General features: G+C 36.4%; 1 protein-coding gene across 3 annotated transcripts in view; it reads left to right on the top strand.

Annotated features, from left to right (window-relative positions):
* SGCG (sarcoglycan gamma) overlaps positions 1-23,747 on the top strand; it is a 144,153-nt gene that overhangs the window by 106,109 nt on the left and 14,297 nt on the right. For 2 of the 3 annotated variants that reach the window (XM_059144615.1, XM_059144616.1), the window contains exons 4-6: positions 3,253-3,340; positions 11,022-11,141; positions 22,352-22,424. In XM_059144615.1, coding sequence (XP_059000598.1) covers positions 3,253-3,340; positions 11,022-11,141; positions 22,352-22,424 — 281 coding nt within the window. The remainder of the gene's footprint in view (positions 1-3,252; positions 3,341-11,021; positions 11,142-22,351; positions 22,425-23,747) is intronic. The other variant, XM_059144617.1, reaches the window with a different exon arrangement.

The following is a 23,747-nucleotide window of genomic DNA, read 5'->3' as shown; positions in this document are numbered from 1 at the left end:
CTAGCTCTTGGGCACTACTGCATTACTTCTGAGAATGTCTCAGTTGATGGTAGGAAGCAGGCAAATGACTCAGTGTGACAGGCTGATACATGCATAAGCCCAATTCTATGAGCTTCCTCAGATAATATGTTTACATTAACCGTGATGACATTTCAGTATATTAAATACCTCTGTCATATGGGAACAATGAGGAATGAACCTAAGCTTTTGTAAAAGGAGATGTCAGATGTGAGCAAAGAATTTAAATGTTAGAACTTAGCCATTTTCTCCCCAGAGTTATGTTGGCTGATCCCCTATCATATTTTTGAAGAGATAAGACTGGTAAAATAGCCTGGTGACTGAAAGATTAGTTCATAGCAAATTTATTATTTGGATTTAATAATACTTTCAGTTTTATCAGATTTTTTTCATCTCCAGTATGCTTAAAAAATTGTATAAATTATTTTTAGGTAATCATGTATTGAAGCCTTATAATAATGCATTGATGCAATATGTCAGTTGATACATAAAATTACAGAAATATTTGGAATAATGTGATCACAGAGATAGAAAGTATCTGGTAACTACTATGGCTTTCTAATGATAGGATTAACTGAACAAAATTATGCTTTATATTTTCTGTATGTACTGATGTATTAGTTATGTTTCCTTTTCAAAAATGAGTCTAGGAAGTAATTTTCCATAAAACTATAGAAATGAATTTTCAAAATTTGACACATATTCATTCATCTGTATTGCTGAAGTGAGAGAATGTCTATATTATAAATATAATTCAACATGGTACTCTGGCTTCTACCATGTGATTATTCTTCACAATTAATACATGAAGTCCTGTCAAGATTGTGCCTGGAGCTCATGATTTAAAACCATCCACCCTGCCCATTGATATAAACTCATAGCAATTATATTTCATAAAACAAAAAGATTGTGGTTAGAAACATATAGACATAGTCAAAAATTAAATGAAGCCAAAACACACAGTGGTAAAGCTTTACTTGAAATGATTGTCTTTAAAGTTTACAGTCCTGGAAAGTGGCAGGGCAGCTTACCACCAAAGCCCACAGAGGAACAGAGACCAAAATGGCACCTGATGGGATTGCTTGGACTCCAGCCAGACCCACTGCATTAAACAGCAACAGAAAAGAGTTGCACCTATTTCCCAGGCTTGAAAAAGCTGTGTATCTGTGGGATGGAACCCATAGACATACCAGATCAAGACCCAAATATCACTGAGGACACAAGCACTTAGCCACCATTACAAGACTGAGAAACATGGTGATCTGAATGAAAACAAGCTGGGTGAATCCAGAAACTAAAATATATCCTGAAAATGGCTGGAAAAGCAACTTAAGAATCTCACTAAGATAAAGCTAGTTTTGAGTAGCTTTTATTAAAAGAACAAGAAATTATAAAACCAAAACAGGTAATACAAGACAGAAATAATAGGGGACAGATTTACCTGCTTTTATTAAGCAACTAAAAAACTTGAGAAAGTATATGAAACAATGTTTTTTTACTATGGTCTGGAAGTCACACATTAAAACCTAACCCCTAAGGTGATGGTACTAGGAGGTGGGGCTTTGGGGAGATGAGGTCATGAGAATGGAGCCCTCATGATGGGGTTAGTGCCCTCATCAGAGCAGCAGAGAGAGCTCCCTTACCCCTTCTGCCATATGAGCTGGAAGGCACCTTCTGTGTGGACAAGAAAGTGAGTCTTGTGGGACAACAAATCTGGCCAGCACCATGATCTTGAACTTCCCAGTCTCCACAACTGTGAGAAAGAAATCTTTGTTGTTTATAAGCTACCCAGTCTCTGGTATTTTGTCATAGTGCCAGATGGAGTAGGATGGTTTTCAAATATTGGACAGTGGCAGTCAGGACAGTTATCTCTGAGAGGGAGCAAAATAGATCAGCCCTAGGACTGCCCCAATTTACTGTGTGGAGACAGCTTCTAAGGTCACAGTGAGGGAGGGGACCAATGCAGAGGCAGGCATTCTATCCAGCTTCAGAAGATATGATTGGGAGTCCAAGGAAAAGCGGCCAACCTGAAGTTCACAGGGCAGAGTACCACAGAGGAAGGGGCTGCCACTGCAGAGAGCCCAGAGATTGCACATAGTGCCGCCCTTCACCACCCAGCACATAGAGGCTAGAGGGAAGAAACTGGTAAACTGTTAACTCTTATTATCATGCTAGTTATTTTTGAACACTGCAAAAACAAGGATTAGGGTCACATCATTGGATAAATGTGAGATTCTGCTAGATCCATCTGTTTCCACAAAGCAATTTGGAAAATTTGGGATGTGCCAGAGTTCCAAGGCACTCCTGCCTGAAACTTCTTTCCTTCTGAAAAATCACATTATTCCTGGCAACTTTGGAAGGTATTTGGTTCCCTCTGAATGGACCATAAAGGCACCTGAGTCCAACAGTCAAAATGTTGCATTCTTTTTGAAGAAAACTGTTCCTATAAAAACAAATGATCTATAAAACAAAACCATCCATTCAGAGCTATGACACCACACAAGGCACTTACGTGCACGTAGAGCCATTTTATCTTTCAACAAAAAATTTAAAAAATATAGGTATCTGACCAATTTTAAAAACTTCTGAAATTGTGAAAAGACTTTACATTTTGAAAATAAGTAACATGGTATTTATTATAGAAGAACTAACCATTGTCTGAGTTCTCTTCTAAAAATATATTATGTCTTGGACATAAATAATAAGAAAGGAAATTTTAATTCCTTGGAATAGGAAAAACACTTATTAAAACTTGATGATTTTTGATCTTCACCCTGAGAATTAATTTGGTACATTATGGTCAGTGCACACAAGCAAGAAAAACCCATAAGAGTATTATAATTTATGAAAAAAATTAGAACCTCTATAGCATCAAGGAAATTAATTTTGCCACCAACCACATGAGCTTAGAAGAAGGCCCTGAGCCTGGAGTGATTCTTCAGTCCTGCAGTCCCCTTGAGATGCTGAACAAGGAACCACTGGGGTTCTGCTTGGACTCCTGACCCACAAAAACTATGATGTTATAAATATATGTTGTTTTAAACTTTGGGGGAAAAGTACATTTATTCACTATTTTAACATAATATAATCCAGGATCTGAAAATACTGTATTAGGGTCACAGGATCTGTGACTATGGAGAAATTATCTCCTATAAATCCTAAATTTATGTATGAATATAAAGATAATCATTTTAAATAATATGTGTTTGTCAAATTTTGTAAATGCCTTTCTAGGACTCATCTCTTCTTCTGCAGTCAACTCAGAATGTGACTGTCAATGCACGCAACTCTGAAGGAGAGGTCACGGGCAGATTAAAAGTGGGTGAGTCCGACTTCACAGTGCTTGACATGTGAGTGGCCCATGGAGAGTTGTGCTGAATGGATACATTTTTCTCTTCTAAAGAATTCCAAATTATTTATAAACAATTAGAGCATGAATTTTCTAGATATCATGCTGTGTTGACTACAGAGAATAATTGGCATCACAAGGAAGACATCGAAGTATTGTAATTAAAGTTATTTTGAATCTAAAAAACAGGACCATTCGAGGTGATAAAACAAACATATTGATTATTGCAGAATGCAAAAGAATCTGAGACCAAGGGAAAGGAACAAAAGTAGCTGCCCTCGAAAGAACAGAGAGGTGCCTGGGTGACTCAGTGGGTTAAGCATCCAACTTTTGATTTCAGCTCAGGTCATGATGTCAGGGTCGTGAGATCGAGCCCCAAGTAGAGCTCTGTGCTCAGTGAGGCATCTGCTTGTCCTTCTCCCTCGCCCTGCTTGTTTTCTTTCTCTCCCTCCCCTGTTCTCTCCTAAATAAACAAACAAACAAACAAATAAAATCTTTAAAAAGAAAAAAAGGACACCATGGGGTGAGAACCAAAAGACTCTCTCTCTCTCTCTTTCTCCCTCTCTCTCCCCTTCCCTCCCCCACTCCCTTCTTCTCCCTCCCTTTCTCCTCTCCCATGTACCCGTCCTGTCCAGTAGATCTTTGCCCATTGCTCTGACTTCACCCACAGGACTTCTCTGGCTTTTCATGTGATTGGCTGTAGTTCACACCGCCAACCAACAAGCTTAGTTTTCAATTGCACAAATTCTAAATTCATAACAAAGTACACTAATTGGCCCAACTAATATGTTTCTAACTGTCCTTCGGTCAGCAGCATACACCCATCCAACTAGCTAAAACCAGACAGTAGGCTCACCCTGGAGTGAGATCACGGGGAATCTCACACAGTGATAAAAAGGATTAGAGAGATAGATGGAAGAACAAGAAAAAGAGCAAACCACCGAGTGAAAGGAATATGTACATATTCTCTATACTATCTCACCAGTCTAGATGTGCCAAATCTAAAAAAACCGGGTGGCCCTTTGGGTTGTAAGAAGACAGATGAAAAGTATCCAATCAATACAGACTGGTAATTTCCAGTGTCTCTGTTTTGATGGCTGTTTTTACAAAACAGCATACTGTTACACTGGAAACTGCAGCTACATAATTAGCCTGATGATTCTTTTTCATCATACTAACACAGGAATTCCATATTTTATGTTCTTTTTTAATCTTTATAACTATTCTAAATGATGTATCATGCTTCTCTTTTGCTTAGAAGTTTGATCACTAAGTCAGTGAAATTCTCAGTAGACCTAGAAGACAAATCTGACTTTATCCAGCATACATGTTCTTGCAACTTGTCTAAATCAAATCACATTTTCTTAAGAATTATGTAATGTTATGATTTATCTTCTACCATTATTTCATAAAATTCTTTGACTATAGCTTTTGAGTGTTTGAGGGATTTTTGCTCATCTTTTGTTGTTTGTTCCACATTTATTGGACACCTATATGCTACTTTCTAGGTGCTGTCAAGTAAGTAAAACATATAAATAATATGCACATCTCTCTTAGGAGCTCCAAAAGTAAAAGATTCCCTTTATATTCTTATAAATATAATTTAATACAAATAATGTCCTCATTTAATTTTTTGTTGAATATAGATTTTCATATATTCATACACCAACATTTGACATAAATGGACTCCAATTGCATGAGTGAAAAAACTGAAGCACTGGAAAGCTCATTTGCTCAAAAACACACATCTCTGTAGCAGAAAAAGCCAAACCAGGAGGTAGCAGAAATTAGCAGTTAGTAAGAATTAGTAGTTAGCAGGAAAAGCAAACCCCAGGACTTATCTCCTTCAGCCCAGAATATAGCACTCTCTCTCTCCAATAAGATTTCCTTAAATTATGGCACACCAGTAACCATCCTAGTTCATGCAAATATTGTTATCATTTTTGTCACCAAAAAATGTACTGAAAAAACATTAAAAAACTAAAAAACGAGACTTCCCCATTAGAATTACTTTGGCTTAAACTGTTAACCTTAAATCTTCAGTTTTAACCTTGGTGTTTCCTGTGTCAAATAGTGTTAAAATTAGTGATTTCTTAATAAACTTCGGTTGGAAAACCTCTGTTATTGTAAGGACCCTGAACGAGGGAATAATTACTTTCAACTCACCAAGGTTATTTTCAAGTAAATGACTTCCCACAATCACAGTCATTCTAGCCTCATATTTCCTGGAAGACACTAAATTTAGCCAACCTGGATATTAAAATGTAATTTATGTGAACTAGCCAAATTAATCCCACTTAATTAAATGAACAGTTGTTTATTACTAAACCATTGGGAAAAAATGGCAACCAGTATAGTCAAAACGAAAATCCTTGGGACGCTTGGGTGGCTCAGTTGGTTAAGCGGCTGCCTTCAGCTCAGGTCATGATCCCAGCATCCTGGGATGGAGTCCCACATCGGGCTCCTTGCTCAGCAGGGAGCCTGCTTCTCTCTCTGTCTCTTCCTGCCACTCTGACTGCATGTGCTCTCTCGCTCGCTCTCTGACAAATAAATAAATAAAATCTTAAAAAAAAAAAATCCTTAAATCCCAAAAGAAATCAAACATTGACAAGCAAACAATAATAGCTAGCATTTCAAATCCTTGAACTGAAAGAGATCAATGCATAGCAACAGTAATAGAATCTTCCTAATTGTAAGTGCAACTCTGGTTATCATACTTAATTTTCTTTTGATTTCAAGTAATAGAAATGAATTCTGGTTAGCTTAAAAATAAGACGTGCTTGGAAATTAGCAAGCTGTACTCAGATGGGCTGGTCCAGTTTAGCAGTTGGGTTTTTTGAGAACGTAGCCAGGCCATAGCCAGTGTGTCCTGCCAAAGCCCCAGCTTTCCAGCCACTGGCAATAGGTATAGAATTTGATCAAGCAGGACCCCTGGCCTCTAACTTGAGGGCTTTCCATACCATTGTAGTCACTATCAATCCAGCCGAATTACAGATTTCAGATTACAACCAAATAAACCCAGTGGGGAAGCTGGTAATGCTTATGGCACCCTTTGGTCAAGGACACCCAGACAGCAAAGTCATTTTCCTGGGTGCTGGAAGTTACCCTCCGCTTCAATCACACTATCTCAGATCCAGGTCTTCAAACAGCAAAGCAGAGAAATAAGAATCTCATCAATCCATCAAGTTTGTTAGGGCTCTTGGAACTTCTACATTGCCATGATTAAGCTTCTGCAAAAGACTTTATATATTCAGAACATGACTAATGTAAGGAATAGAAATGTAAAGTATAAAGAATATAAAATGTATATACTCAGGACATGACTAATATAAGGAATATAAATAAAAAGAAAGTTACTAGATCATTGCAGAATTTCATGTACACTTTATTACGGCCAGCATTGCACCTGCCACTAAACTATCTTTGGATGTAATCATTGAACTTGGCGGAAGAAACATTAGAAATGAGGCCAAAAATACCAGCATTATCCCAGCTGCATGTTTCTCTGAAGTCACCAAGATGTTACTGTTTTGAAATACTTCCTAGGGAAATAGGAGAAAGAGGGAAGTGACTCAGAATCTGAAGATGAAGGACCTTCTCCTAGTGCAATGTGCTGCGGCAAAGAGAAGCTCCAAACAGAGGATTGCAACAGGCTGTGAATGTTAAGAGTATACTCAAGGGACAAAGCAGAACGCTAACTGAGGTGTTTGACTTTTCAGCCGTTCACTTGATTCATGATTCCCCGAGGTTCAGCAAGTAAATTAGTAAGCATGCAGCATGCTCTGAGGTTTGAAATGAGGGTGATGCTTAGGGACCTTATCTCTAGACTGGCAGGAATTTATGGGCTTTTTCTCTTTAACTTTGATCCTTTGGTGCAGAGGTTTCTGCAGATCCTTCAAAGAGAAATAACCAAGGGTCTTCTGTTTGCTGCACAAACACATCGTCATTGCTCAAAATTGAGCCCAACAATTTTGTAATTGACAAAAAGTCTAGAAAAGTCATGGTGGTAGTAAGCAACGCTATCACAGATAGCAGTTTGATGTCCTCTGGCCGAGACCCCTCCAAGATCTGGCACAGTGTGAAACACGCAGAGAAGACTGTGATGACATCTTCTAGAGCTTTGATTCAGCTCTACTGAGCACTATATCTTCTGATGTTGCAGAAGAAATTCTGGGGCAAGCCTGCAGAGTTTTTGGTAGAAGCAAGAGTGCAAAGGGGTGCCTGTTGGCTCAGTTGGCTGACTTTTGATTTGGGTTCAGGTCATGGTCTCTGAGTCATGAATTGAGCCCCACATCGGGCTTCACACCCACCAAGGAGTCTGCTTGAGATTTTTTGTCCTTCTCCCTCTCACTCTGCCACTCAGATGCTCTCTCTCTAAAATAAATAAGTCTTTAAAAAAAAAAAAAGAAGAAGAAGAAGACGAAGAAGCAATAATGGAAGAATATGGAGAATTCAATGTTAGATTGCATCTCTGAAGCAGACATTCTAGAACTGAGAGGGAGGAAGTGAATGACAAAGACAAAGATGGTCAATGCGCTGATGTGTACCACTCTTCTCTGAAGAACAGCAAGAATCTGCCAAGAATCTGAACAACATGCTCACAGAGGAGTGGAAAGCCAAAACTACCACCCTCAATGTCTCTTTATTTTTAGTAAAACAAGGATGGAATTTTAGAATACCTGTGTGCCTTTGTTTAAGTATTTCCCTCTACCTGATGTGTCTCATTCTCCCTTCATCAGGGAAACTGAAACTTTACAAGGTCAGCTCCGTGAGATTTTGCCACATCTCCGACTATATCCTTTTGTACAGCTCTGACACAGTAATGTTGCAGGCATCCTTCACCTCTCTGCACTTACTCCCAAATAAACATTGTCTTTCCTTCAAAAACTTCTATTTAAATTTGTTTTTTACTGTAAAGTTTCCAAAATGTAGTACTTTGGGACTTTAAAACATAAGCAAAATTTTTTTTTATTTAGTAGCATTTGGAAAAGTTATACAAATTTAGTATTATCCCAAGAACAGAAAACGTCCTTGGGAAGGAATTCATTCAATATCTCTTCTTTTTCAAACTTGTAACGTCAATTCCGCTCTGAGGGAACACCTATTTTTCAGACTGGGCACTCTGGCTCTCATGCCTCATCATAAAGGTTTTCTTTTCTTTTTTCTTTTCTTTCTTTTTTTTTTTTTTTGGTGGAACTAGAAACTGGATTGATTTGGGTTTTCTTCCTAACATACCATTCCTGGTCTGTCTTTCCAGCCACTGTTGTTGCTCAGACATCATTTCCCAGGGTGCCATTCTGACTCCTGAGGATAGACCAGTGATTCCCTGTCAGGGTTCTCTTGAACACTGCCTTCCTTGTATCATAGCACTTCCCAAAATGTCCTGGAACTAGGTTCATATGCTTTTTTCTTCAGTGGACTAGGAACTCCTATAAGTTGTGATATATGCTGCTTATCTATCCTCAATTCTTGGCACAGGAACTTGAACATAAAAAAACATGCCATAAATTTTGTGCTGAAGAGTACAGACTTTTTTTTTGCATTTTTTAATTTTTTTTTCTTTTTAATAATCTCCACATCTGACATGGGGCTCAAACTCGTGACCCTGAAATCAAGAGTCACATTTTTGCATTTTCTTTGCCTTGAGTACGGTTTGTATGTCTTTGTTACTCATGAAAATTATGCTCTTAAAGTCATTGACTGTTTCATCACCATTTATGAACCAGTGGTTACAGAAAAAGTATCAGTCATGTTGTTGAACCCTTTCCTTAATAAAGCCTTCTAGAACTGTTCTGTGACTCTCCAGTAAGCTCAACAGTGAAGTCTTACTGGATAAATTATTTTAGGCTTTTTCTCCCTGTCAATTTTAAATGCCCAGAACTCCATATTATTACTGAAGATAATTGTATTATCATGTAACACAAAGCAATATTTATATGATGACTTAAGTTATAGCGGTGACCCAAAAGAGGTGAATGGTGATGCTGAGTTCCTTAGTGACTGAGACTGGTGTAAGTGTAGAGGAGCAGAAATATAGGCAACTATCAAAAAATAAAGTCCAGGGGCTCAGTGGGTTAAAACCTCTGCCTTCAGCTCAGGTCATGATCCCAGGGTCTTGAGATTGAGCCCCACATTGGGCTCTGCTCGGCAGGGAGCCTGCTTCCTCCTCTCTCTCTCTCTGCCTGCCTCTCTGCCTCCTTGTAATCTGTCTTCCAAATAAATAAAACCTTTAAAAATAAAAGAAAATAAAGTCTGGCTTCCTTAAGGGAAGGATTAAGACATAGAGGAAAAATGATTTCCACCTTATAACTGCCTCACATACACACACACACACACACACACACACACACACACACAGATCGACATATTTAAATGAAAAATCACTGAAGGCTTTTGCAATACCAGTCAATGAAATAAAGTAAGGATATGTTGGTAACCATATCCAAAACTGGTTAATGTATTCATTGAAGAGCTTCTATTTAACTTCTGGTTTGGTATCCATCAACTTTAATGAGTACTGAAAGTGATAAAGGGACATATATGCAAAGACTCTATGATATCCATTTTCTCAATAAACTTACTCTCCCAGGTAAGACCATAAAGCTAACATACAAAAGAATTAAGGAACACTTGTAGTTCCTTGAGTGAATGCTGAGAACTGAGTTCTGGAGACATTAATCCATTATGCTGCCAGGATTAGGAATACTGAAAGCACAAAGATGAATTAGGAAACAAAATGGTGAATGCCTGAGAGCAGGCAAGGGAAATCAAACAAGGTCACATACGCTTTTGAGGGCACAGTATCCCCAATGCCCAGCACCTGGGAGCACCCACTAAACCTTTGCTGAGTAAAAAATGAGTTGGCAGGCAATGAGTCTAAAACTCCTCTGATAAGATGAAACTTGGAGGGGAAAATGATGCTTCTGTCACTGAAATACAAAGAAGGAAAGTGTGAAGAAGACAAAAAAATGCCACAGGGGAAAGAAAAGGAGAGAAGTTTGAAGCTGTTCTTCCAAGATAATGTCTGTTTTCTCCCAGGGGGTAAGAGGTCAGGATCTCTCCTGAGGATAAAAGCAAAGGAGGGAATCTGAGTGTGATTCATCTTGTGGGTTGCCATTAAAGTGAGCCATTTATAAAATGGTCTTTCACAAATTAAAGTGAGCCATTCATAAAATGGTCTTGCAAAATCTCATCCTTCATTGCGCAATACTGGAAAGATTACAAATTTAAATGATCTGGGTAGAAGAAATATGTTATTTTGGGCAAGTTGTAAACTTGAAAAAATTAACTTTTGGATGACTTATCCATTCATACTTTTCATCTAGATTAACACATCTTTTTGGTTTTGTTTTTTAAATTTTTTTATTTGAGTATAGTTGACACACAACATTACACTTGTTTCAGGTATACAACACAGTGACTTAGCATCTCTATGCATTTTGCTTTGTAGATTAGCACATATTTGACATAATTTTAATAATTAGATTTAGGCTTATAACTTATAAAGTTTAATCATATAATTTAAGAGAACTATTGATAACAGAGTTTATATATTTAGTAATTTGGTATTGCTGAGTGACATGACATGTAAAATAGAGATTTGATACTACATATAGTAAAACTTCATAATAAACTGTTTTAATGAATTGTTCAGGTCCCAAAATGGTAGAAGTCCAGAGTCAACAGTTTCAGATCAACTCCAAGGATGGCAAGCCACTATTTACTGTCGATGAAAAGGAAGTTGTGGTTGGTACAGATAAACTTCGAGTAACTGGTATGTGATAACTTTTTTTTTAATTGAGATATAATCAACATGTAACATTAGACTCATTTCAGGTGTACAGGATAGTTATTTGATAATCTGTATCTAAATCTAGTTAACATCAATCACCACACATAGTTACAGATTGTTTTCTTGGGAGGAGACTTTATTTTATTTTATTTTAATTGCAGTGTAGTTAACATATAGTGTCATACTAGTTTCAAGACTTTTCTCTTAGAAACTACAATATGCAATATAGTATTGTTAATTATAGTCACCATACTTATGTGACATCCCCAGGACTTAGTTATTTTATAACTAAAAGTTTGTTTCTTTTGACCTGCTTTACCCATTTTGCCCCTCTGGCAACCCCAGTCCATCCTATGGTATTTATGAGTCTGGCTTCTTTTTGAATTCCACATGTAAGTGAGTTCACACAACCTATATCTTTCTCTGACTTATTCTACTTAGCATAATGCCTTCGTGGTCTATCCATCGTTCCAGATGGCAAGATTTCCTTCTTTTTCATGGCTGAGTAATATTCCATTGCAGATATAAATATCACATTTTCTTTATCTATTTCTATGTAGTAACTCTTTAGAAAAAAAATAACCTATAGAATACACTTCAACAAAAGCATGTTTTACTTTTAGCACATTTACTCTGGAATTTTTCCAGCAGGTAGGAAAAAGCAGTTTGAATTTCTTGACTCTTCTCCATGGCATTTTTTTTTTTAATTCTTGATATTCTCCTAGAAGAATGAAATCATCTTCAAAAATCTTTGCTCACTCTTTTCTTCCACAATATGGTAACCCTTTATCTCTTTCCAGTGGTTATGACACAAAGACTTACCATAAATTCCTCCATCATCTGTATGATATTCTAGGATCTCTTCCATATGTCTTTTGCAAGACAATCTTCTTCCAAGTTTCTTTCATTCTCACTGTATCAGGCACTTGGAGTCCCTCTATTCCTATAAAAATCTGACTCTCTTGGAAATCAAGATTGGGTAGGGTTCTGATATAAATCATTTTTAGCACTAAAAAGAAGAAATTTTGTGGAAAAAAAATGTTCAGAACATGTTTGAAATGTACTCATTGAGCTTCTGTCAAGACTATAAAACATTAAGGGACAGACACTTCCAGGGTTAAATTGATCCCAGTACTTTTCTCTAATAGTCTGAAAAACAACAGCAACTTCATTCTCTCATGCATTATTGCCAATACTCATAAATAAAAACTGACTTAAGAAGTAGACTCAACCCTCATACAAAGCTTTATGTAATATATAATTCCTAACAAAACATAATATAAGAATCAGAATCTGTGTTGCAGCATACACTAAGACAGTAGGGTCTGTGGTTTTTGTACTAAAATAAAGGACACTAGCAATCTATTTAAATCTATTTAAAGGAATTGATCATTTCCTAATAAAGAAATGGCTAGGTTGCCCAAAAGTCTTAGTCATCAGAAATCTACTATTGCATCATTCAAAGTTTCCTGGCTTTCTAGATCTTGATTCTATTCCCATCTCAACAATTACTAGTCATATCACCTCAGCCAAGTTCATCTCTTTTGGCTGTTTCCCCACTTTTAACAATGAATTGATGGGGACACCTGGTGGCTTAGTCAGTCAAGCATCTGCCTCCAACTCGGGTCATGATCCCAGGGTCCTGAGATAGAGTTCTGAATCAGGCTCCTTGCTCAACAGAGGAGTCTCCTTCTCCCTCTGCCTGCCACTTCCCCTGCTGTGCTCTTTCTCTCTCTCTTTTTGACAAATAAATAAAAGTCTTCCTTTTTAAAAGTGGATTGATGATGTCTATTGTACTAACATTGCTGAATTAAGTGGATTAGTATATGCAGAAGACAGCAGAGGTCTTGATAAAGTGTTATTGCACTGCAGAGCAATGAAATCCATAGGGAAATCAGTCTATTCCTAGACTGCTTGACACATTGCTTCAAACCCAAGTTATCCTACACAGGAGGCTAGGGCTCCTTCCAGGTGTTGATGTTGACATTAGTTTTAGTGGAACAGGTGAGAAAAATTGATAAGCAACTATATTATTTATTGCCTGCTTATATGTATCAGAATCACCCATATATCACACCGTGTCAAAATATATGTTGCTTGAAAAAAATATGTGTGTGTGTGCGTGTGTGTGTGTGTGTGTGTGTGTTGCTTCACTTCATCCCCAGAGTTTTTGATTCAGTAGGTCTGGAACGAGACATGAGAATTTTTTATAAGTTTTCATACGATGCTAATGCTTCAGAGCTAGGGACCACATGCTGAGAACCACTCCCTATGTTAGCTTGTCCAGAATCAGCAGAAAATACATGTTGGTGCCATATAGCTGCTCTCCCTGACACACACACACACATTTCCTTTAGCCTTTTTAAAGATAAGTTATATTCTACTTCTCTTTCATAATCTTTTGGTCTGAGGTACAAATTTCTTTCAAACTCCTTTTCTCTCCAGTGAGACTAACTAGAGCAAATAGACAGCACCTGTAATTACTGTATACTTTCCTTGTCATTATGTCACTGTAACAATATGTCATTAGGGCAACCTGAGTGGTAAATGTATGAACAGTACAGTTTGATCCCAACCTGGACTCTCCTCAGTTTATCAATATGTTCATAGCTTCCTTGAATTTTGTGATTAAAGAGATGTAAGAAATCTTACAATTCTGACTTACCTTCTTACTTTTTCTATCTAAGGTCTGACTTCCTCTCAATATTGTGTACAGACTTTCTCAGCCTTAACACTACTGACATTTTGGGCTAGATGACATTTTTGGTGTGGCTTTGGGACTATCCTATGCATTGCAGGATATTTGGCAGCACCCCTGACCCTTTAATGCATAGATCCAGTAGCATTCTTTCCCCCAGAGTTAAGACAACCAAAATGTCTGCAAGCTTTGCCAAAAGTTTTCAGGAAGCTGAAGGCATTGCAAAATCACTTCTAGTTGAGAACCACTGATTTACCGTAAACCTACACTGTTTCTCTGGACTTTATTAACATTGACCTAATGTGTACTGTCTGCTAATAAGTAAGCTAAACACCTATAGTATAAGATAATTAAGAAGTACTTCCTTTTACATAATGTTTATTTTAGCTGGAGAACTTATAACATAAACTAATCAGTTGGACACAGTCTGCTAAGGACTGTAAGAGATGTCTGGGCCATGGGCTATAGGAGCAGCCTGGAGAAAGGCATCATTTGTGCTGGAGTGTGACAGAAAGTGGCACAGAGTGTGTCAGACAAGGTTTTTCAAGGAAAGAGGAATTTGAGTTGGTCCTAGGAAAATGCATCAAGATTTATCAGAAAGAAAAAGTGAGGCTAATTGTTCTAAACAGAGTGTAGAGAATGAATGACTATTAATAAATGGTTATTAATAGACAATCACTAAATATTATTAAATTATTAAAGTATGTTAATGGAGGTAAATATTAATATAAATATTATTAAATTATTTTAAAATTGTTAAATAATAGAAAATTATTAAAAATAAGAGTGGATAACTTTCTGAGAACTTTTTGAGAACCAGACTGAGTTCCAATCCCAGCTGCTCCACTGAGTAGCTTGTGACCTGGAGCAACTTTCACCCATCTGTGCTTCACACTACAGCCCCAAACATCTTTACCCACTGGTCTCTCATTGACTGGAGGATATTATACAGAGTGCAACAAAGCAAGGACAAATCAATTATGAAATTAAATTGCAAGTCTTCCAAAAGACACAGGGTTTCCTAGAAGTTAAAAGATATGTAGAAATACTGAAATCACTGACAAAGCCAGTAACAAAAGATCTTGAGAGTCAGACTTGCCAGCGACCGAAAGAAGTGAAAATGAACAAAGAAGATGACCTGATAGGTACTTCAGAGATCAATAATTTTACTATCCCCAGATTAAAATATTCATCTTTGGGAAGATTGGCAGTGCCATCGATTTGACTGTCACGATGGTTTTACTGCATGTGTTAAAAATTACATACAGTTTCATATTGTGTTACTATGGTAGGCAAGATTCTAAGAATGATCCCCAATGACCTCTGCCTTTATAAAATGCCCTCACCTCTGAGCATGGAAGGAATCTGTGAATGTGGTGAGATCACTCCCATGATTATGTTATTCCATGCCAAAAGGGAGTTTGTCCATCTGAGGATTAGTTCTCAATGATCTAGTCTAATCACACAAGCAGTTTATAAGCAGAGAGTATTCTCTGGCTGGTAGTACAAAGGGACATCAAAGAAATTCAAAGTGCAACAAGGATTTGTTCTCTATTGCTATATGAAGATAGAAGGGGCCGTACGACAAAAAATGTGGTGGCTTCTAGAATCTTAGGTGGTAGGCTGACAGTAAGAAAACAGAGCCTCACACCTAAAACCACAGGAAACTCTATTCTGCCAACAACTTGACTAGGCTTGGAACCAGATTCTTACCCAGACACTCCAGAAAAGAGCCCTGCATAGCTGACACCTTGATTTTGACTTTACGGTACCTTGAGCTTAAAATCCAGCCATGCCCACTAGGTAAGACTTCTGACCTACAGACCTATGAGCTAATAAGTGGATACTGTTTTAAGCAGTTAAGTTTGTCATAATTTGTGACACATAAATAGAAAATTAATACAACCATCATATAATTCCAACTGTTGGAAAAATTACACGTGAAAACAAAACTTGATTTATTCTTTGATCATTTTCTATGATTTCGTAGTTGCTCTAATTATAACTAGTTTTGTTAAATATAAAATACAATAAGAATATCTTTATAAACTTTAATTTTTAAAGATGAATTTCCATTAAAGCTGTTCCACTACTTACTTATTATAAAAGTTTGGTCTTGTTTTAAATAGATTGACTCCAAATAGCCTTTGGAGTTTCTTGGAGCAGAAGCAGCAGCAGTTGACAGCCAAGGAAAGATTTGATAAGAGAGACGCCAGCTCCATTCTGGGGACTGGGAAAGAAAATAAAATACTTTGCTTCACTTTCTCTTTCCTGGTTACTTCATAACTGCCCTAATATTCATGGGATGTAAAAGAAGGGATCAAGCTGCTCTTTCTTTAAGGTGGTGCACTCCAAATTCTTGACGTATATTATAAGTCCTAATCTTGACTCTTGCATAAAGAAATGTTTCCTTGTCATTACCTTTTTCTTAAGTACTCAAAGAATAAAATGAAACCTCTTTAATTCTTCAGCAGATTCTGCTTGCAGATGATATGACTTGTATGTGGAAAATCCCTTAAAGATTCAACCAAAAAAACAGCTAGCACTAATCACCAAGTTGCAAGATATAAAATCAACATGCAGAAATCAGTTGCATCTCTATACACTAATAATGAAACATCTGAAAAAGAAAGGAAACCATCCTGTTCACAATAGCATAAAAAAACAATTAAAAATGAATAAATTTAGCCAAAGAAGTAAAAGATCTATACAATGAAAGCTACCAGACTCTATTGAAAGAAATTGAAGAAGGCACGAACAAATGGAAAGTCACCATATTCATGGACCAAAAGTATCAATAATGTGCAAATGTTTGTACTACTCAAAGACATCTATAGATTCAACTCAATCCTTGCCCACTAAACCAATGCATTCTTCACAGAAATATAAAAAACTATTTGGAACCTCAAAAGACCCCTAAGAGCAAAGCCATCTTGAGAGGAAAAAAACAAAAGCTAAACATATCACACTGGTTTCAAACTGTACTATAAACTATAGTAATAAAAACAGTATGGTATGGCATAAAAATAGATACATAGACCAATGGAACAGAATTGAGAACCCAGAATTAAACCCCCACATATACATTCAACTAATATTCAACAAGGGAACCAAAACACCCAATAGGGAAAGGATGGTGTTGGGAAAACTGGATAAATAATGCAGAACAGTGAATTTGATATCTGTCTTACACCACACTAACTCAAAATGAATCCAAGACTTGAACATAAGAGCTGATGCTATAAAACTCCTTGAAGGAAACATAGAGAAGATTGTCAACACTGGTCTTGGCAAAGATTTTTTGGACATGACACCAAAAGCACAAAGAGCAAAAGCAAAACCCAACAAAAGGGACTACGTAAAACTTAAGGCTTCCAAACAACAAAATAAACAAATAACAAAATGAAAAACCAACCTACAAAGTGTGGCGAAGTTTTATAGACCATGTATCAGACAAGGGGTTAATAGCTAAAGTACATAAAGAACTCATACAAATGAATAACAGTGATAATAACAAAAACCTCATACAACTCAAAAACAAACCAAAAAAAGTCAGATTTTAAAATGGGCAAAGAAATTATATGGACATTTTTCTAAGAAGACATCCAAATTTTCAACAGGTACATGAAAAAATGTTCAACACCACTACTCATTTAGGAAATACAAATCAAAACCATAATGCAATATCACCTTACATCCATTAGAGTGGCTTTCATCAAGAAAGTAAGAGAAAACATGATGGTGAGGATGTGGAGAGAAGAAGTACACTGTTGTTGGGAATGTAAATTATCTCAACCACTGTGGAAAATAGTATTGAGTTTCCTCAAAAAATTAAAAATAGATCTGCTATATTACCCAGCAGTTCCACTTCTGGGTATATACCCAAAGGAACTGAAAACAGGATATTGAAGAGATATATAAACTCCCATGTTTATTGCAGCATTATTCACAATAGCCAAGACAGGGAGACAACTTAAGTGCCTATCAACAGATGAATGGACAAAGATATAGTAGGATATACAGTAGAATATTATCCTATCATGATAAAGAAGGACATCCTGCCATTTGTAACAAAATGGATAGACCTTGAACACATTATGCTAAGTGAGGTAAGTCAGAAAAACAAGTACTGGTGTGATATCACTTACATGTGGACTTTAAAAAGCCAAACTCATTAAAAAGAAGAAGAAGAAGAAGAAGACAATAGTTACCAGTGAATGACGGATTGGGCAGATGTTATTTAAGGGTACAAACTTGCAATGAGCAATAAATAAGTCCTAGAGATCTAATGTACAGTATAATGAATATAGAAAACATTATTGTATAATAGTCATCAAAATTGCTAAGAGACTAAAACTTAGTTACTGCACTCACTAAAAACAAAGGACCATTATGTAGTATGATAAGGATGCTAGTTATCACTACAATGACAGTTATATATAAATGTATCAAATTAACATGTTTTACACCTTACATTTACTCAGTGTTATGTGTCAAATATATTTCAGTAAGGTAGCATTCTTTAAAAAGTCTTAAGTTCCATTTAGACTTTAGTCAGCTAGGAAACTGAAGAGTTGTTTTTAAATCATTTTTATGGGGGGGGATTAAATAATATAACAAACTCACTTTGAAACTGACTAAGGCCTTTAAGCAGTCTCACTTTTCCCCCTAAAAATAGAATTGGTCACCAAGTGACCAAAGTTAGTATGCCCCTTTTGTTAACTGCAATTGTAGAACATATTATTGAAGTAACATCAAAATTTCATCTTGAAAAAAATTTTTATACCATTACCAGAACTGACTTCTGGCAAAAAGTATACTTTAATTCCTTGGCAGGGATTTGCTAGGCTGGGTTCATTTCCCAAACTTTTATTAATAAAAACATGGTCCTGTAATGGTATCTAGTTTCCCTTGAGGAAAACAAGATTTAATGATAAGCCAGTCTATTTATTTGCACCTGTGCAGCTAAGCAGGCTTACATGAGGTCAGAAGTGATGGAGTAGAAATGGTTGAATCACTCACAAAGCCACTGACAAAAGAGGATCTGGAGAAAAAGATTTCAACAGCTGAAAAAGTGAACATAAACAAAGATAATAAATCCAGGTCCCTTAAAAAGATACTTGACAGATTATCTAGAAGATGCTAAGAGATCACCATATCCTTTAAGAACATATCTCCAAGCACTTTGTAATGAAGCTCTATGAACAGTTGATGACCTGGCCAATTGGTTAAAAATCTTCAGGTGAAAGGAACAAAAGACCAAATTAAATCTGGTTTAAATGATAAGAATATATATTATCTTACATGAAAAGTCTGGAGTCAGGGTAGCTTCAGTTTGATTAATTCAGTAGTCCAGTAATACTCTAGCTTTGCTTCTCTTAAGTGTGTTGACATTACCCTTTTAATTGTGGTGGTTCCAATGATCCTAAGCATCACTTCCTTGTGGGATGATGTCAGTAAACCTATAAGAGGAGCTGGATGGCCTCTTTATATTATCCTCTGAACCTAAATTCTCCTCATATTAAACAGTTTACATTTCTCTTGAAAGAGAGGTGTGGTTGGAATTTTTTTTAACCCAGTCTAATAGACTTTGGTTTTTAATAAGGAGTTTAAAACATTAACATTCATTTTGATAGCTGTCCTATTTGAGTTTATCTATGCCTATTATTTCATTATTTTTTATGTTTAAATTATATTTAAGTCTGAAACAAAGCCTGGTATAAGAGGAGACACAGAAAAACAAGTTTTTGCATATACTTGTTGGCCATTATAAGGATTTAGGATTTGTTTTAAATGCAACGGAAGAGTGAAATCATATGATGATATGTGGAACATAAAGAATAGCATGGAAGACGTTAGGAGAAGGAAGGGAAAATGAGGGGAGGAATCCGGGGGAGACAAACCATGAACTATGAACTATGGGAAACAAACTGAGGGTTTTAGAGGGGAGAAGGTGGAGGGATGAGTGAGCCCAGTGATGGGTATTAAGGAGGGTACCTACTGCATGGAGAACTGCCTGTTATAGGCAAATAATGAGTCATGGAACACTACATCAAAAACTAATGATGGAGGCACCTGAGTTGCTCAGTGGGTTAAAGCCTCTGCCTTCAGCTCAGGTCATGATCCCAGGGTTCTGGGATCGAGCCCCACTTTGGGCTTTCTGCTCAGCAGGGAGCCTGCTTCCCTTCCCCTCTCTGCCTGCCTTTCTGCCTACTTGTGATCTCGTCTGTCAAATGAATAAATAAAATATTTAAAAAAAACTAATGGTGTACTGTATGGTAAGTAACGTAACATAAGAAAATTTTTAAAATGCAATGGAAGAGTTGTTTCAAACAGGGTACTCTGATTTGCTGTACATTTTAAGATCAATATAATCATTATAAGGGAGAATAGATTGCTTGGAGGAAAGAGAGGAAACAGTAAGACCAGTTAGGAGGATGTCAACTGTAAAGACAGTATCTATCCCCTGGTGACCTGGACTAAGTAACAGTGGTCACTGAAGGGAGATAATGATTCCAAATTAAGAACTGACATATAAACTCTTGCCAGTAGATCAAATGGGTGGCAGGAATTGAGAGAGGGGATCATCTTTGATGATCCAAAGATCCAAAGATCCAAAATCTTTCCAAAGATGGAAAGATTATATTTGTTTCTGGATGATGACATTATTCTTTGGGTAATGGAGAAGACAGAAGAGGAGAACACATTTGCAAGGCAAAGAGAATAGATGGTTAATTTTTTAGATGCAGAGTTGCAAGGTATCTATGAAACAGCCAAGTGCATATATTAGAGTCAGCCCTAGGATATGTGAGCTCTTTGTTGCACAGAGTTGAGGTCTTGACGAGAGATATAAATGGGAACATCATCAACCAACTGAGCTCTGAGAGATGCCAGTATTCGAGGCCAACCAGAGAAAAGATGGGTAGCCACTCAAGGAAAGTGTGAAACAGATAATGCGGTGAGAGGAATGCCACAGGAGCCATTTTCTTGATACCAAGAGAGACTGTGTTCCCAGAATCTGGTTTCCAGGAAAGATGAGAACAGAAACTGTCATTGAATGTGTCGTCATGGAGGTCATGATTATCTTAAGAGCATCTTCTTTGGAGTATTGAGGCAAAAGGCAGTTTGCAGTGGTGGAGGAATGGAATGGATTGAAAGCAGTAGAGATGTTATGTGAAGGTTTGACTGTGAGGTCGGGCAATGGAAATCTCTTGTTTTTGTACCACTTGAAAAACTCATTTCAGTCCATAAGTACTCAATATATGTGTGGAATCAATCTTACTAGTTATCAATATAGACATAAAAATCTAACAGATGTTTGGGTATATATTATGTGCTGTTCAAACAGAGGTATTCATGCCGAACTCTACTTCTATAATTAAAAGACCTATGGGAAGGGAAGAATAGAGCAGCCTACAGCAATTTCCCCTTCAGTGTTGGATTCTGTCCGTGAAGTCTTCACTGCCATTTCAACTCATTTTGTACCGTGGTCTTCCTAGATCTTCACATGAGTATCCATTCATCATAAAGTATTCTAGGATTCAGAAGAGAAAGAAGGATGGTATTATCCAAATACTACTGATATTTTATAGCGGAAATGACCAGACCATTTACTATGTCTAATCATGGTGATACATTCTTTAAAAAAAATAAGTTAACATTGTAATACTGGGATTTTCTATTACTATGCTTTCCTTATACAAATAATATTTATACAGGATCATATTATACTGTTATTTAAATGCATTATTTATATAATGATATTTTATTGTGGAACTTTTTTCCCCGGTCTATAATTTAGGTTATATGACCCCAAACTGCATGTTCTATTTTCCACAAGAAACAGATGTTGCACCAGTTATACATTTTTATATAATCAGAGCTGGGAATATTAAATATGAATGCATATGCAAGGGAAATACAGTTACATTGAAAATGATTTATTAAAAGTCATTTTATGAAACCATTTATGAAGTATCTATTTTTATATATGCAGATAGGTTCTGAGGAATATTTACTTTGAGACCAAATAATAATAATAGAAGTACTATCAGATAATTTGAAGGTTGACAATTTCAATGATAGAGAAATTGCTGCTCTTATTTAATGGTAATATGTTTCTGTTTATAGGCTTTATGCCTTTGTACTTATGTGCATTACCATGATTACATCATATTCATCATATACATATTACATTATGACATCACTAACTGGTTATGTTAAGTAATTGTTATACATTTAAAAACTAGTTACAAAATTATAGTTCCTTGTAAAAGAGTGCCACCGACACTCTTAGAATAATCTGTTTATCGGAAGAGTTTAAAAATCCTATACATTAGTTGCTATACATCAATTATATTTTCTGCTCACATCTGTACAAATTCAGCAACAAGATAAAAATCTGCTTGTGCTTTAATATAGAGACTAAATGTTTAATTAGTTTGATGTCATTTGTTTTATCATTGTAAAATGTTGCATCTCTGGCTTTGTTTAGGGCCTGAGGGTGCTCTTTTTGAACATTCAGTGGAGACCCCCCTCGTAAGAGCTGACCCATTTCAGGACCTGAGGTAAGAATTTTGTTCAAATATAAACTCTCTTATGGAAGATACCTGGATATGTACTGGAATAATATTTTAGCAGTCATTACCAGATCATATCTTATTGCACTAATTGTCTTTATCCTCATGATGTTCCACTTATTAAATAGTCATTAACTTACTAAAATCCAAAGGAAGTAACAAGTGCCACTCTATGTTTAATCCACCCAAAACAGAAAACTTACCATCTTAACTACTTCTTAGTATACAGTTCAAAAGTTTTAAGTACATTCCCAATGTTGTACAACCATCACTACCATCCACCTACAGAATTCTTTTCATTTTGCAAAACTAATACTCTGGCCAGTAAACGACTCCCCATTCTCACTCTACCAACCCCTGGAAACCACCATTCTACTTTCTGTCTCCACAATTTGACAACTCGAGGCACGTCCTAAAAGTGAAATCATACAGTATTTGTATTTCACTTAGCATGATATCCTCAACCTTTGTTTTATATTTACATAATGTCAGAATATACAAAATCACCTAGTACCAGATTATAAATGTATTCTTTGTAAGAGTCTCCGTGTTCTTATGTGTACTTCAGTTTATCAATGCACTACGGAATGAATGACATTTATTGCTATAACTGTTTATTCCAATATTATATTTGTATTTTCTAACAAAATCAAATACTATTTTTTTAAAACAAGAGTCTAAAGTCTAAGGTGTCGTTTAAAATTATATTCAGTGTTTGAACTTGAAATATATGCAGAACAATTAATATCTTTTTTTTCTTTTTTTTTATTAATTTTTTATTTTTTATAAACATATATTTTTATCCCCAGGGGTACAGGTCTGTGAATTCCTCAGAATTAAAAATAGAACTTCCCTATGACCCTGCCATTGCACTCCTGGGTATTTACCCCAAAGATACAGATGTAGTGAAAAGAGGGGCCATCTGTACCCCAATGTTTATAGCAGCAATGGCCACGGTCGCCAAACTGTGGAAAGAACCAAGATGCCCTTCAACGTACGAATGGATAAGGAAAATGTGGTCCATATACACTATGGAGTATTGTGCCTCCATCAGAAAGGATGAATACCCAACTTTTGTAGCAACATGGACGGGACTGGAAGAGATTATGCTGAGTGAAATAAGTCAAGCAGAGAGAGTCAATTATCATAAGGTTTCACTTATTTTTTTTTTTTAAGTACATTTCTTTTTTTTTTTTTTTTAAGATTTTTATTTATTTATTTGACAGAGAGAGATCACAAGTAGGCAGAGAGGCAGGCAGAGAGAGAGGAAGGGAAGAAGGCTCCCTGCTGAGCAGAGAGCCTGATGTGGGA

Source organism: Mustela lutreola, chromosome 13, assembly GCF_030435805.1.
Source record: "Mustela lutreola isolate mMusLut2 chromosome 13, mMusLut2.pri, whole genome shotgun sequence".
Classification (NCBI taxonomy): Eukaryota; Metazoa; Chordata; class Mammalia; order Carnivora; family Mustelidae; genus Mustela; species Mustela lutreola.
This window is presented reverse-complemented; position numbering and strand designations above follow the sequence as displayed.